Here is a 15314-nt window from a genome sequence, read left to right on the forward strand (position 1 = left end):
GCTAGCCTGTATAAAACAAGTTTCCTTGTCTCTTCAAACTACGTGCTTGGTCATGCCTCTCATCTCAATTTCAATCGCGCTGACAAGAAGCGCAACATATCCATCCATTGGTATCTCGGGACATAACTCGATTCGTCTCAGATCTTACTCGACATAGATTGTTGAGCGGTGAATTCCTTTGACTGACTAGGTGTGGGGATTTTCTATAGTAATATGTTGTTGTCGACGAGGAAACTGTCCAGTCATGCACCCAAGCATAGTCCTAAATCCGGTAACCCACCTTAACTCCGGACCAAATCCGCCAAGACCTTTTGATCGAAAGACTCGCGATAATCTTCCGACGGTGTCGAATCAGTCCTCACTTGCTCGCTGTACAGCCCCTCACCACTTCCTCAATTCCCTGAAAATAATAGAAAAGTCGCTCTCGCCTTGACACTCACAGGAAGATCTCAAAAGATGGCCTCCGGAATGTACGTCTTTCCCGTCACGCACACAATACACACCCCTCTTTAATACCCGCAATACAAGTGAGCCCATACTAACCCTAGAATCCCAGTTTCAACTCCACCTACTACGGCAAAGACTACCGCGCCGGGGCTGCCCTCCTGCGCGCCCGTCGTCCCTACCTAGTCAAGAATGCCTTGACCGGACTCGGCCTCGTCGCGTTTACCATCGGCGTCTGTACGTTTGACTCTGATCTTATCTTCTCCCCGGAATCACAAATTAGGAATCTTACTAGATCCAAGGAATAACATACTAACAAACTGACTCTACAAAAGACGCCTACACCATCCGCGCAGTCGGCCAGGATGAATTCTCCGATGTGAAGGTCCCCGAGACACCCGCGAAGCCCCAGCAGAAGCAATGAGTGCGAATTGGCCGTTTTGTTGGACACGTTGATATGCAAACTCCGCTCACGATTTGGTTATGCTGGAATCTCGAATGGTCTGGGGTTGGAATTGTACACCGACGGTCGAGGACAATGGTTCGATTCGATCGCTGATCAGATAATGTATCGGGTACCGGAGTAACGTGGCGAATTGTGTTTCCTTTGCTTGGCATCACCTGCCTGTGGGCTTTGAATGGGGAGAGCTTTTTCAATGTGCGAAAAAGATGGGAAATGTAGGATTCCTATTGGGAGTTAACGAAGTGTGAAGTAATGGTGAACGGGACTTTCGCAGGACCCAGCCCGCGGCATCGCTGCGCAGTTGGGGTGGTGTGAAAAAGCAAGTCGGTTGGGTGCCCGCATGAAAAATACCTCTCAGCTCATTTTGTTGTTTTTCCTGTCCTTATTAGCATTTATATCTGTATATTATCAGTTTGAACTGTCAAGATACCACCACCCTCGTATTGATTGCAGACGCGATGCAGTACCGTCGGAGCCCAAGTTTTCAGGAGGCTGGGGTTAATTACAATGCACGACGCAAAGCTATTACAACGTGGTGGCTTATGTTTTAATCACATGCATTTTCTAATCGTCTACATTGCCGTTTTAAACGGTGTTCAAATACAAAAACATGGAATTGAGAAACATGCTAAACCGAGAGAAGGGATCCATCTGTCCCTTACGAGGCCACAAACCAAAGATAGGCGGAATCACAGATTCCACCTTTACTCGGTTCGCAGAACACGGGGTCCTTTCCTCTTGGTAGCGCGCTTCCGCTTGTGGCCCCGCTCAAAGGCTGTGGCGCTGTTATGGTCACGGCCCAGGTTGTCGAGGTCCTTGACCTTGTAAATACGGATGATCCAGTTCTCGCTGGTAAACGCTTCTTCGAGGGTGGAAAGCTGTGGCCCTTCCGCGGGCAGCCGGGAGCCTCGGACGCGGTCCATGGCCTGACCCTGCTGGAAGAGGGCGTTATAGTTGTAGTAGGACATTTTGTACCTGCAAGGTATTATTAGCACATGCTTTAAGAGGTGTCATTTGCAAGATTCGGGCGGCCTTACATTAAGCTGTTGCGCATCGTGGGGGTAGCCTCATCATCCACACGGTATTCGCCCCGGGCCGTGAAGTAGTCCCGCTCCTTGACCTCATCAGGCCAGATGCCTTCGGCAATTCTAACCATCCAGAGGAACTTATTGATGTCATCACCGGAGTAACCCAGCAATCCGCCGAACACTACCAGCACATAATCAACATCGTGCTGGCGGAGGATAGGATAGCTGACCTCCTCGCGAGAGCTCATCGCCTTTCCAACCGTGGCGATGTGGGTATTATTCCAGGTGTTGTTATCGACAAGAGTGGGGCGATCCGCCATACCACCAATTTGGTATCCATAATCCCACCAGGACATGATCTTGGCGTTATCGGGGGTGTTCTGGCGAAGCCAGTAGTAGGCTTCACGGTAGTCGTCGATGATGAATTGGCTGCCATCCGGCATCCGACTAGCCAGAACGACCGAAGGGGAAGAGTAGGCATTGGACGTGACCCAAGTGCAGTGCGCAACGAACAGGAGCAGATAAATGACGACAGAGGATGTCACAACGGCCTTGGAAAGATAAGAGGAAATTCCAACAACTGGGTTCCTTGTGGAACGAAGACCTTCTGCGGATGTCTCATCTTGGGCCTTGCTTTGGGGACTTGGCCCACGAGATGCAAATACATACGTATCAAGGATGGTCGACAACGCCAGCGCAGCCGCCACGCAGACAATCGGGGTCAGTGTCAGCATGAGACGAACCATGACACCGGCGAAGTAGCTTGCTAGGACGGCATAGATAATGACGAAGACGTGCTCATCTTTGAGATCGCGGAAACACATGTAGACTCCGGCGGGGAAGAGCCAAATGAGGAGGTTCAGGTCAAAGAAGAAAGCTGGCCAAGCAGTGGGCTGGTGCTCCGACACTGACGCAATGATGGGGATATGGATTTTGGCGTAGCCAGTATCCCACAGGGAGTAAAAGCGACCGCTCCACGGGGCAATTACTCCGGACACGGTCAAAAGAACAAGCCCGGCAAAGGCAACGCCGAATACGACGATGACCATGGCAGTGAGAAGTCTTTGGAACTGTTTACCAGGGATGAAGCCGCGGACAAAGTCAGCAAATGCCACGAGTTGAATCAGACCAAATACACCTAGGTAGTCGTTAGTATAACTCCCGTTAATCAATTGAGAACGCGCTTACCCAAGGCAGACATATGGTCACTGTTCCGAATGGGGAGGAAGCCGACGAATGGAATCTGCATGCTTGCCAAAGTCCCCAGCGCATACCAGGTGGTGTAGCTGATGTACAGACGGGAGCTATATCTTCCCATACAGAGAAGCACAAAAACATGCAAGGGGATAAGATTGGTGATGAAGACATAACCACCCCAAGCCGACACCATGTAACCGTAGAAGAGAGCGGTCAGTGCTCCCCACATGATCGAACCATTTTTAACAGCCTTGATCCACAAGAAAAAGGTGAATACAAGAAGAAAGATTGCAATGGCTTCGTTATCATAGCTACCCGCAACCGATCGAGATATGTATCCCGGGGTAATGCCCATGAAAGCGGCAGCAAGGAGACCAGCGGAAGGTGAGATGGACATCTCACAGGTCAACAGATACATTGCAAAGGCCGTGAGACCAGAAAATGCCGGTGCGAGCAAGACACAAATATTGCGAATGTCGACGGGAATGGTCAGGAAACGGAGGATGTGGTAAATCACGCCGCTGGTCACCATGAGACCTGGGTATAACGTGCCACCAGTGACACGTCCCAGAGGGTGCCATGTTCCTGTACAGAATTAGTCAATTAGTACCATAAGCAGATGGCTGACCGCTTTGCTTCTCAGTATAGTTGGTATCGCCTGCCGAATAATCACTTACGATCATCGAACCAGTCCCAGAAGCTTTCGAAGCCATGTTGTACCAAGTATTTTGTTGCGCGAAAATTAAACCAAGGATCGACTATACGGTATGAAGTCAGCGGATGCCGGCGCTCTTAACGAAGAGAGACAACAGTATTGTATATTGGTCGAAGTCCGGGGTTGTGGGCAACTTGTCGGAGTATAGGTTGGTTGTTGTTGAACGTACATTCATGGATAATGCTTTCAAAACCTAGCGCATTTCAAGTCAGTGCCAATTGACTCAATGAGTAGTTACGAGTAGGTTATCTGTCGGATGACATACGAATCACACTGAACAGTCGACTCGACACTGCAGCAGCGGCGATTGTAACTAGAATGATAATGCGCAGCAGGCCGCGCGTATTCCTGCCGGTGTTGCCTTTCAACAAGGCATCAACAGGTGTTTCGGCCATAACGGCCAGAGAAGAACGTAAAAGGAAAAATCAATGGGGAAAGCAAAAAGAGAGTTGGCCCTCGTCCTGCCCTGGAGCTGAAGAGAGGAGTAGTTGGATGTTTCGTTGATCGAATGGGGACAGCTTCGCAAGGTGGTCACTTCCGAGGCTTGGCACCAGGCACGTTTATACTTTACATACATACAATACCGTCACATTGAACTCTCCGCGCCCCCACACCGCACCGCCTTTGATATCAATCAACCGTCACTATCGATACTACTGAGATTAGCTTCAGCGTGCTGTTTTGGGTCTTTGCCTACGTCTTTCTCTCGTCTCACGGTCTCTGCGATTAATATACTTCCATTTATACATCATCTAATTAAGATGGATTTACCTCCACTATCCAAGGAACAACTTTCCGCTGTGCTCAAATCTAGTCGTTCACCAACAGAGCTCTACAATACTTTGGTGGAGTACGAGGGCGAGGCTTGTTTAATGTCAACAACTGATAGCAATATGTCGGAGCTCCTCAGTCTATTCTACTCGACCTTTTTCTTTGCGCACCTTCTGACAGATCAAATGTGAGTTTTACCCACGCCCAAAGCCTGCAGAGAAGACGCCTGGTCAGGCAACTAATGGTCAAATTCTGGCGTTGTACAGATATGAAGCTCGCGCGATGACTCAACGAATGCCACAAGAGCTGTCTCAAAATGATCCATCGCTCCAGAATTGTCTGACTCTCCTACGGGCTGTTTGGCAGAGGAAATATGAATCAATCTACAAAATCCTAAGAGAGCTACCCTGGCCAGAGCTCCTGCGTCCGGCGGTAGAAAGCTATGAGAGTAAGAGAAACATGTCGACTCTGTTTCTGTCGCTGTGACTTTCTCTGACTATTTTCCTAGCATATTTTCAAGAGAAAACATTGAAAGAAGTCAGCCATGCCTACGAAGCGATACGGCCTGCGACGGCTGCAAATTATCTCGGCCTCGATACTGGTGCAGCAGAGCAGGGCAACCCCGCAGTGATACAGAAATTCACTGCAGTTGGGTGGGTATGGGATGAAAGCACAAGACTATTACACCCTAAGCCAATCCCCACAGCACCAGAAAAGGACACTCGGTTATACGATGAAGTGAGTCAGATTATGGCGTTGATTGGGAAACATGGGGGTTAAAGGTGGATAATTCGGACATGACATCGCTTTAGAAAACCGGAAGATCCGACTGGTTGAATGAAGAGGAGCTGAGATGGCTACGCAACAATAGACCTCCAAGTCCGTTTAATGACGGAAACGTCTGATGAGCAATGATAAGAATATCACCGCACCCAAGGGCGCACACAGTACAAGGGATCAGCAATGATACCAAAGCGAACAACAGAATCTCTTGCTCTTCTGGTCCAACTGTAGTGTACAAACGCACGACAGCCCAGGGTATGTACAATGACTCGGAGAGGATCTCTAGTAATGTAAAAGAAAAATCATTCCTTTCGCTCGCAATGACACGACTCTGGGAAATTAGACCAAACAATAATACATAATCGGGGGTTACCCTAACAACCTTTCTTGTAACCTAAGGGGGCACGACCGTTGTACCAGAACAGCTGTCACTCGTCCTCTCGCTTTGTACCTTCCAATTCCTCTAGTTCTCCCCAGCCTTCATCTTTAGGTAGGCCTCAAGGTCGAACCGGCTGTCCTCGGGGTCCGTGATGACTGCAGGCAACCGTTAGCGTCGGATCAAGTATAGTATTGCCTTCGTGGAATAAATCGAAGGCGTCGCATCTCATTCAGGGCTCACGAAGCTGGCAACATACTTCCGCTGTTCTGTGTGTCCTTGGGTGCCGTCTTCTTCTTCCATTCGGCCTTGGCCTGCTGGATCAGGCGCTCCTGACGGGCGTATTCACGGTCGGCTTCGGCACGCTTCGCGCTGGCAGTGATCGAGGATTGGTGGTAGGCACCGTAGAAGAGACCGGCTACGAGAGCCGAGTAGCGAAGGACCTGTAATGCGGGTATGATGCTGTCAGTTGCCTAGGGTCCATTATCAGAACGGGGCCCTTGCGGACACTCACGTTGACACCTTGTGCGGTAGCCATCTTTAAGATCCTGGCCTCCGGAGCGGAATTCAAAAAAGGGCAAATAAACGCAGGGTAACAAGGCCGGATTCCGAGCGACCGTTTGGAGGGTATCAATTGGCAATGGCTGGCAATCGGACAGGATACTCAGAAGCTTGTTCAAGGCGAAGTTCCTGTCGCGAGTTTTTCCGGACCGTCGGGGGCCTGTGCTTATGTCATCCGCCGACCCGGACTCTGGGCGCGGGACGGGGAAGTCCAACTAACGCGCATAACATAACTTGAGACGGGAGTAAATAATCATAAACTTATAGTACCGAACGGATTTGGTTTTGATGGTACGTCAGCCCATCGGCTGTCTCAATTCACCATGTCATCAGCTATGCAACAGCGAAAGGCAGAGATTCTCGCCAAAAGAGCGAAACTCGCCGAACTAAAACGACAAAGAGAGTTGCGCCAGCAGGAGTTCTCGCAAAGTCGGGCCAACAGCGGTGATGCTTCCGAGGTAGGGGACATTCTCCAACACCACCAATATTCTAAAGGAGAGCCATGTCTTTTTTAACTCCCCCACCCACTATAGGTTGTGTCCCCAGTTCCTAGCCGTGCCGATAGCAGAGCGGAGCTCGATGACCTGATCTCACGTCTGGTGGACCGTCCCGGGTCGGCATCCATCAGCCACGCAGATGGCCCCTCACGCAAAGGGAGCAGACCGAATTCAGTGATTAGCGCTAGCCAAGTGAGCGGAGACCATGCCGAAGCATTTATCCCTGCTGCGCGACCAGTTTCGCACTCGATCGCCGTCCAAACCGTCGGTGCAGAGCCATATCCTACAGGACCACCCCCTGAACCAAAACCAGAAATTGTTACATACAGCAAAGGAGTCCAGACGGATGACTCAAAACAACCACAAGATAATTCATCGGCTGAATCCGAAGACGAAGACGGGCAGGATCCTACGGGCACAGGTAAACGCCTAAGCAAGAAGGAGCGCGAGCGCGACGAAGAGATCCGGAAGAAGCTTCGCGCAGAAATCGAGGAGGAATTACTAGCTACCCAGCAGAAGGCAGAAAATGACGCCGAGGATGAATCTTCAAAACTACGGTATCCATTGCGCACATTGGATGATGATGAACTGAAGGCAGTGACCTCTTCCGAGAATTTCTTGGACTTCGTCGAACGTTCCGCAAAGGTTATTGAGCGTGCCCTTGATGAGGAATATGACGTACTAGCGGACTATGAGCTTGGTGGACTTGATGGCGATGTGGAGGAAGATGACGAACATGGGAAGAAAAGGAGAGGCATCAGAGAGGTTTGCCAATTTTGGGACGAACGATGGAGCAAGAAGCGCATGATCAGTGACGTGAGCTTTTCTCCAAAGGTTTGTCATCATCGAAATTTATTTTCCCTTGTTATGCACCGCTGACTATCCGCCTATAGTTCCCGGAGCTTGTTTTGGCTGCATACACCAAAAACCCATCTGCACCTCATGAACCGGACGGTCTGGTTCAAATTTGGAACCAACACCTGCAATCCCGCCCCGAGTATGTGTTCCATTCTACATCTGATATCTTGGCGGCCAAATTCTCTCCATTTCACCCTAATCTCATCGTTGGTGGTTCGTATTCCGGGCAGGTTCTGCTTTGGGACACCCGGTCATCGCGCGCGGGTGGTGGTGCACCGGTGCAGAAGACGCCTCTGACTGGTTCTGGGCACACCCATCCAGTTTATAGCATTTCAATCATCGGCACACAAAATGCTCATAACATACTTACTGCGTCTACGGATGGCGTGGTTTGTGGCTGGACTGTTGATATGCTGTCTCAACCTCAAGAATATCTCGAACTTTCTACTCCCCCGCCTTCCAAAACCGAAGATCTCGCCCCCACGACTATGTCATTCCCACAATCCGATCCGACATTCTTCATCGTCGGTACAGAAGAAGGCGGGATCTACCCCTGCCATCGCTATGACCGAGCCGGTGCTAAAGCCGGAACTGACCACCGTCTTGCGTACCGCGGCCATGCAGCACCTATCATGTCCACTGCCTTTCATCCGGCTCGGGGCCCCGTTGATCTGGGAGACCTGATGCTGAGTTCTAGTTTGGATTGGAGCGTGAAGCTATGGCGTGTTCGGCCACCAGCCACCACTGCACCGGCCACCTCGGCCATCGCCGCGACACAGGTTGTATCTCCAATTCTGGACATCAACCGCGAAGACGTTGTCTATGATGCCCGGTGGTCTCCCCACCGCCCTGGAGTTTTCTCCCTCGTCGATGGTGCTGGAAACCTCGAAGTTTGGGACCTCTACACGGATACGGAAGTACCAGTTGTGCGGACCACGCCGTCCAAGGGCCGCGGTGGCATCTTGACGAGTAGTCTCAACAAGGTGGCCTGGGAGGAGCGTGAAGGAAGGCGGATTGCCACGGGTGGATTAGATGGGGTTGTCACCGTCTTTGAGGTAGGAAAGGGTCTTAGTGGCACTCCTGAAGATGTGCCTGCCGAGGAATGGGCCGGAGTGAAGCGACTGGTGGGGAAACTAGAGCAAAAGGACCGGATCAACTGAGGTAATAATTAGGTTTGCGATTGGCATAGATCGCTTCGCTTTTCAGCTCCAGTGGACGGTCAATGCGGCTTGACTCAAGCCTTTGTGCGGGGAGTGTTGATCCCCCGTCGCCTGAACGCCGCAAGATCATCATCCGCTAGCTATCGTCCAGTTGCTACAACAGAGTAGCCGTCTCCCTTTCCCTTACTCATTTTGTACCGAATTTCCTTGCATGGCGTCTTTTATTTGGTTTTTATCATATACCCCTCGGGCAGCTGTTGATGTATGTATGCATTTGTTGGACCAGGAAGGCGGGTTCTCTGAATTTATACTCGACCTGACTTAGAAGGGCATTAAAATGTAAATAATCTACTTTCGAGATATGCATGGCGGGGTGATTCTGTGTCTTGCAAGACAAATTAGCGGTATCCATGCCATACGTGTCGCCATATTACTGTATGTCTCAGGCCGACATGAGCTGCCATGTTGGACGAGATCAGAAATGGCTCATGGCCCGCAGGGATTTCTAAGCACTATGTACGGGTCCCGGTATGGTCCGAATGGACATAGATCTGCCTATCTAGGTAGGTTAAGTTACGTGATGGCGGGGGTAACACTTGGGCACCTCGTAGATAGAGGTACCGGACCACAACTGCCAGACCGGTTAAGGAGTTGGTCACAGGTGAAATGGAAACTATTTTAGTGAAGTCACTAATAAAGTAAAGTATAATTCCAAAGGTTGTATGATCCCCTCGTGTCATATCTGGAATCCGCGCACATGACGGAGAGGCCCCAGCCCCACGATGGTATCAGGGCCATTGAACCAGAAGTTCCATTTCGGGCCATTTAGAGAGGGCAAGTGTGTATGGCATGCATCCATGACTATATTGGAGGGAATATACTTTGAAATGACTGATCACTCACCGCTAATCTTCTGGTACTTTATGGCATATGCGGTTTCAGTGCCTAGTCCTGATGGCTAAGCTCCACAAGTATTTGGAGAAAGTCAACACCTGAGGAGGTCAAATGATAAGGTTTTCGTCGATGGCCAGTAATTTTCCTAGCGACAGGAAACTGAATGTAACCAGCCGAGTAGACAGGAACCAGGGGTACAGCACAAGAGCACCGTTCTTAATTCATCACAAATCTATCCATCTGCAAAAATGGCGCACGGATGCAGATCTGTCGGGGGCATATCCAGGACCCCAATAGGGCGCGCGAGGTAATCCGACCGTCCCCAAGCGAGGTCATTCATTCCGATCACAGACTCAAAAGTTGGAAAGTTTTATTGTTTTCAGGGGATCGACACGGGAACCTGATGCCTTGCATGGCACATGCCTGAGAGAAATCAATAATTGGAACGTTGGAGGATTAGGGCTTGCAAGGTCTCTTGACTAGACCGAATGAGAGGGGAAGAGTTAAGCCCCTTGCGGTATGGAGCAGCCGTGATGCCGAGTCTTTCCCCAGCCAATCCACCGCCCTCATCCAACCATGAGACCGCATGCCGAGCACCAATGGAGCCTTTCGGCTTAAGGCTTGCCCCACCTGCAAAAGGGTCCTTATCGATTGTTGACCCCACGGCAAGTCTGGTCGAACTAACGAAACAAACTACTGCGAAGTAGACCGCCGACTATTGTGATACAAACTCACATTCAACCCTCGTTCTCTTCTGCAAGGAAGCTAACTGATAGCACCACTGCATTCCATCATGCAATGGCAACCACCTTCGGCCCCACGTGGCCCATCAAAGCCCGAATTGCAGCCGATCCTCAGGCCTGATCGGGTCACACAGGAGGATGGACTTGCTCATATAAAGGCGACGACCTGGTCACCAGAAAGACCACGTCGTCCCTGGGTGCGCACGACTCTCATCACGGTGCTGCTGTCCATCATGAGCATCATTTCGTTGCTCGCGTTCTTCTCTCTGGGTCTGGGTATCAACGGCCTTCCCCATGCCCGTTTGTCAAGCCCTTCATACGGCAAGCCGGTAAATCCTATTAAAGACACTCCTATTAAGAACGTGGTATGTTTCGATTTCTATCGATTGCTAAATGGTTACCCTTCCCGACCTTCTGTACTAAGTAACACTATAGGTGGTACTGGTCGAGGAGAACCTGAGTTTTGACGTGTTTGCCGGCGGCTTGACATACAACTCTAACATCGATGGGCTGGTCAACCGCGAGTACTGCAACCCGTCAAATGCTTCAGATCCATTCTCAGAGAAGGTTTGCGCCAAACCGATCGCGAAGAATGTGGCTCCCGATGATCCGGACCACAGCATTACTGGTGGTAACCAGCAGGTGTATAGCACCTACCACCCCAGCGCGAAGAATGACATGCCTGGCATGCAGGGCTTCGTAACAGAGCAGATTGTCTCTTACGGACTCGGCTCTGATTTGAGTCGCGCTGCAGAGGTCATTAACTACTACACGCCGGAACACGTGCCGGTTTTCAATGCTATGGCCGAGAACTTTGTGCTCTTTGACCGCTGGTTCGCATCGGTTCCTGGACCGACCAACCCCAACCGTGCGTACCTCACCTCTGGCACCTCGCACGGTCACGGTCAAAATGACCACGACTTCGACGTCTCCAACTTGCCTCAGGTGTCTATCTTCGAACAGCTCTCGGCCGCCGGCATTAGTTGGATCAACTACTCCAACACCACTGGTTTCCTTCCGGATTCTCTGTTCTACCAGTGGACCGCCAATAGCGGCAAGGGCACCACCAACGTGAAGCCTATTGACCAGTTCTTCAATGATGCTAAAGCCGGTACGTTACCTCGGTTTACCTGGATCAACCCAGAATGCTGCTCGTATATGTCTTTCCACCCGCCCTCTCCAATCAACATGGGCGAGGGCTTCATTAAGAGCATCTACGAGGCGTTGCGCTCTTCCCCGCAGTGGAATGAGACGCTGTTCATCCTGACATTTGACGAGCACGGTGGTTTTGCCGACCATGTGTCTCCTCCTGAGAACGTGCCGGCTGGCGATAACCTGACGTACACCGAAACGGCCAAGGACGGCCAAGAGGCTACCTTCCATTTCGATCGTTTGGGTATCCGAGTGCCTACCGTTCTGATGTCTCCATGGGTGGGCAAAGGCGTGGTTCAGAATAGCCCGACTGACCAGCCTAACGAATTCACCCACACCTCTATCCTCAAGTATGTGGCTGAGCTCTGGAACCTGGACATCCTCACTCCTCGCGTCGACTGGTCTCCCAGCTTCCGAGGTCTGATCACCAATAATTTCCGTGAGACGCCGGAGAAGCTACCTGAGCCGGCTGATTTTTAAGGATGAATTTGTACAGTCTAGACCCGATGTCTAGAAAAACATATGACCATGATGACGATATAATTATGACAATAACCGTTTCAATTAAATGAGCCCAGGCAACAACGAAGAATTTGCCTTTATGAAAATTCTCTATTCCCTTCTAAGGAATAATTACATCAGTAGGTCTTGTAAGGTTGGCTCAGCCTCCACTACTTTGAGGTCCAGTCAAGGCGAGCCGGGTATATACTCTTCCGCAATTTAGAATATAATGTTTGGTACTTATTAATTGTCCTTAACATCCGTTACTTAAATGTAGAACGGCTTTCGTTGCCAGTCCATAATCGGTTGCCCTGGTCTGTGGAGTATTTGGCAGCCGCTCAGCGTTTTCCGCCTTGAGATAGGTCTTCTTGTTGTAGGTATAAGATGCTACGAGGTGAGGTCGTTGGTATCTGATGCTCGGAGATAAAAAAAAATAAAAAATAAATAACGCAACACGTTAGGTAAGGTCTTAATCCAATTTGCCCCTGATCAACAATTGGTACTGGTGGTGATTGGAGACCAAATTTCTTCAGCATCTTATCTTTTGATCGTTAACTCCGAGGGCTCGGGAATAGTTACCCGTTCCCTCTTAGCGGATTTAGTAAAACCAAAAAACGCGCCAAAAATACTGAAGACCGCGTCAGACAAGACGAATGCCAAGGGAGAACCAAATCTCAGTAATTTTATCTCCATTGAATGTTGCTGACATGGCAACTCGATCGTGGATAGCTTCGCATGCTCAGGGATAAGGGCTGCACGGAGAGATCAGATAAGACCGGAGTTCAGCCGACTCGGAACATCAGATAACAGGAAATTCACGACAACAGACTATGAACTCCACCAGTCGAGCCTCAAGGCCTTTTGTCTTGGCATCTTGCCACGCAACCCGGTGACGACAGCCTGAATAGATTTAAGGATGGCAAAGCGTTGATCTGCCGCTTGGCCCACAAGCTTGATACGAATCCCGAACCTTATGATGCTGAAGGCAGTGGCCTCGGTCAGCCCTAGCCTTGCGTTAAATAGGACGATACTTTCCCCTATGGATACTCTCTAACATACGACCTCATCATTCGTTTATTCCTTTCGTATCCTTTGAACACTCGTTGACCTCTGCCGTTCTTTTGGTTCGAAAGATGCGCCAACACTCGCGCATGGCCGTTGCTGCTTTGGCAGCAGGAGCGAACGCAGCTTCTTTCACCGATGTGTGCACCGTGTCCAATGTGAAGGCTGCTTTGCCTGCCAACGGAACCTTGCTCGGAATCAGCATGCTTCCGTCCGCCGTCACGGCCAGCCCTCTCTACAACCAGTCGGCCGGCATGGGCAGCACCACGACCTATGACTACTGCAACGTGACTGTCGCCTACACGCATACTGGCAAGGGCGATAAGGTGGTCATCAAGTATGCATTCCCCAAGCCTTCCGACTACGAGAACCGTTTCTACGTTGCTGGCGGTGGAGGCTTCTCCCTCTCCAGTGACGCGACCGGAGGTCTCGCCTATGGCGCTGTTGGAGGTGCCACCGATGCTGGGTACGACGCCTTCGATAACAGCTACGACGAGGTTGTCCTCTACGGAAACGGAACTATCAACTGGGACGCCACGTACATGTTCGCATATCAGGCGCTAGGAGAGATGACCCAAATTGGAAAGTACATCACCAAGGGCTTCTATGGCCAGTCCAAGCTCTACACCTACTACGAGGGTTGCTCCGATGGTGGACGTGAGGGTATGAGCCAAGTCCAGCGCTGGGGTGAGGAGTACGACGGCGTGATTACTGGTGCCCCGGCCTTCCGTTTCGCTCAGCAACAGGTGCACCATGTGTTCTCGTCCGAAGTGGAACAGACCCTGGACTACTACCCGCCTCCATGTGAGTTGAAGAAGATCGTGAACGCCACCATTGCTGCTTGCGACCCGCTTGATGGAAGAACCGACGGTGTCGTGTCCCGGACAGATCTTTGCAAGCTCCACTTCAATTTGACCTCCATCATCGGCGAGCCTTACCACTGTGATGCGGAGACGAGCACTTCTCTTGGTTTCGGCTTTAGCAATGGCAAGCGCAGCAATGTCAAGCGTCAGGCCGAGGGCAGCACTACCAGCTACCAACCCGCCCAGAATGGCACGGTTACTGCACGCGGTGTAGCTGTCGCCCAGGCCATCTACGATGGTCTCCACAACAGCAAGGGCGAGCGCGCGTACCTCTCCTGGCAGATTGCCTCCGAGCTGAGCGATGCTGAGACAGAGTACAACTCTGACACTGGCAAGTGGGAGCTCAGCATCCCGTCGACCGGTGGTGAGTACGTCACCAAGTTCATTCAGCTCCTGGATCTCGACAACCTTTCGGACCTGAACAACGTCACCTACGACACCCTGGTGGACTGGATGAACACTGGTATGGTGCGCTACATGGACAGCCTTCAAACCACCCTCCCCGATCTGACTCCCTTCCAATCGTCTGGCGGAAAGCTGCTGCACTACCACGGTGAATCTGACCCAAGTATCCCTGCTGCCTCCTCGGTCCACTACTGGCAGGCGGTTCGGTCCATCATGTACGGCGACAAGACGGAAGAGGAGGCTCTGAAGGCCCTTGAGGACTGGTACCAGTTCTACCTGGTCCCCGGTGCCGCCCACTGCGGAACCAACTCTCTCCAGCCTGGACCTTACCCCGAGAACAACATGGAGATCATGATCGACTGGGTTGAGAATGGCAACAAGCCATCCCGTCTCAATGCCACCGTTTCTTCGGGTACCTACGCCGGCGAGACCCAAATGCTTTGCCAGTGGCCCAAGCGTCCTCTCTGGCGCGGCAACTCCACCTTCGACTGTGTCAACGACGAGAAGTCGATTGACAGCTGGACCTACGAGTTCCCAGCCTTCAAGGTCCCTGTATACTAGTGTGCTTGTATTATTCCTACTTGCCACCATCTCATATACTGACTGACGATATTTGAGAATTCCATAGCTTCTGAATGAAGCTAATCTTCCCGACTTTCTTATTCTTCATTTCATGTTTCCTGAGCACCTGGCTCTTTTGTCTATACAATTTGAATATCAAACCCCGGTTGAGTGTACATACGCAAACCGAGGTCAACCGAAACAATTTTAAATTTCTTATTTCCACGCGATATTCCACCGAGCTTGTACATAGATAATCGCATAAGACCAATATCACAGG

At 50.9% G+C, this 15314-nt stretch overlaps 8 protein-coding genes across 8 annotated transcripts; 6 read left to right on the top strand and 2 right to left on the bottom strand.

Moving 5' to 3' along the window:
- The first annotated feature begins 345 nt into the window (after positions 1–345).
- Positions 346–1473, top strand: BDV27DRAFT_123053 (uncharacterized protein). The gene is made up of 3 exons (XM_032065779.1): positions 346–470; positions 557–681; positions 780–1473. Exons 1-3 carry the CDS (start codon positions 457–459, stop codon positions 866–868), a joined length of 228 nt encoding a protein of 75 aa, XP_031931060.1. The 5' UTR covers positions 346–456; the 3' UTR covers positions 869–1473.
- Positions 1155–1445, top strand: BDV27DRAFT_57769 (uncharacterized protein). The gene has a single exon (XM_032076992.1). The coding sequence runs from the start codon at positions 1248–1250 to the stop codon at positions 1407–1409; it is 162 nt and encodes a 53-aa protein (XP_031931061.1). The 5' UTR covers positions 1155–1247; the 3' UTR covers positions 1410–1445.
- BDV27DRAFT_57768 (dolichyl-diphosphooligosaccharide--protein glycosyltransferase subunit STT3) lies at positions 1447–4332 on the bottom strand. Its single transcript, XM_032076991.1, has 6 exons — positions 4113–4332; positions 4017–4040; positions 3810–3890; positions 3124–3717; positions 1945–3073; positions 1447–1882 (listed from the first exon to the last, which is right to left on the bottom strand). The coding sequence occupies exons 1-6, from the start codon at positions 4240–4242 to the stop codon at positions 1612–1614; spliced, it is 2229 nt and encodes a 742-aa protein (XP_031931062.1). The 5' UTR covers positions 4243–4332; the 3' UTR covers positions 1447–1611.
- A 276-nt stretch (positions 4333–4608) lies between these two features.
- Positions 4609–5523, top strand: BDV27DRAFT_142368 (CSN8/PSMD8/EIF3K family protein; the record flags this gene model as incomplete). Its single annotated transcript, XM_032069945.1, has 4 exons — positions 4609–4805; positions 4885–5066; positions 5127–5356; positions 5431–5523. The coding sequence occupies 4 exons, from the start codon at positions 4609–4611 to the stop codon at positions 5521–5523; spliced, it is 702 nt and encodes a 233-aa protein (XP_031931063.1).
- A 290-nt stretch (positions 5524–5813) lies between these two features.
- BDV27DRAFT_57793 (ATP synthase subunit e) lies at positions 5814–6426 on the bottom strand. The gene is made up of 3 exons (XM_032076993.1): positions 6292–6426; positions 6037–6220; positions 5814–5935 (listed from the first exon to the last, which is right to left on the bottom strand). Exons 1-3 carry the CDS (start codon positions 6313–6315, stop codon positions 5865–5867), a joined length of 279 nt encoding a protein of 92 aa, XP_031931064.1. The 5' UTR covers positions 6316–6426; the 3' UTR covers positions 5814–5864.
- A 179-nt stretch (positions 6427–6605) lies between these two features.
- On the top strand, positions 6606–9475 carry BDV27DRAFT_123057 (putative dynein intermediate chain). Its single transcript, XM_032065780.1, has 3 exons — positions 6606–6796; positions 6872–7669; positions 7729–9475. The coding sequence occupies exons 1-3, from the start codon at positions 6662–6664 to the stop codon at positions 8851–8853; spliced, it is 2058 nt and encodes a 685-aa protein (XP_031931065.1). The 5' UTR covers positions 6606–6661; the 3' UTR covers positions 8854–9475.
- Positions 9476–10312: 837 nt separating this feature from the next.
- Positions 10313–12350, top strand: BDV27DRAFT_57817 (putative phosphatidylglycerol specific phospholipase). The gene is made up of 2 exons (XM_032076994.1): positions 10313–10855; positions 10926–12350. Exons 1-2 carry the CDS (start codon positions 10541–10543, stop codon positions 12120–12122), a joined length of 1512 nt encoding a protein of 503 aa, XP_031931066.1. The 5' UTR covers positions 10313–10540; the 3' UTR covers positions 12123–12350.
- Positions 12351–12956: 606 nt separating this feature from the next.
- BDV27DRAFT_123060 (putative tannase) lies at positions 12957–15301 on the top strand. The gene has a single exon (XM_032065781.1). It carries the CDS (start codon positions 13277–13279, stop codon positions 15032–15034), a length of 1758 nt encoding a protein of 585 aa, XP_031931067.1. The 5' UTR covers positions 12957–13276; the 3' UTR covers positions 15035–15301.
- The last annotated feature ends 13 nt before the right edge of the window (positions 15302–15314 follow it).

This window comes from Aspergillus caelatus (assembly GCF_009193585.1).
Source record: "Aspergillus caelatus strain CBS 763.97 unplaced genomic scaffold BDV27scaffold_28, whole genome shotgun sequence".
Lineage (NCBI taxonomy): Eukaryota > Fungi > Ascomycota > Eurotiomycetes > Eurotiales > Aspergillaceae > Aspergillus > Aspergillus caelatus.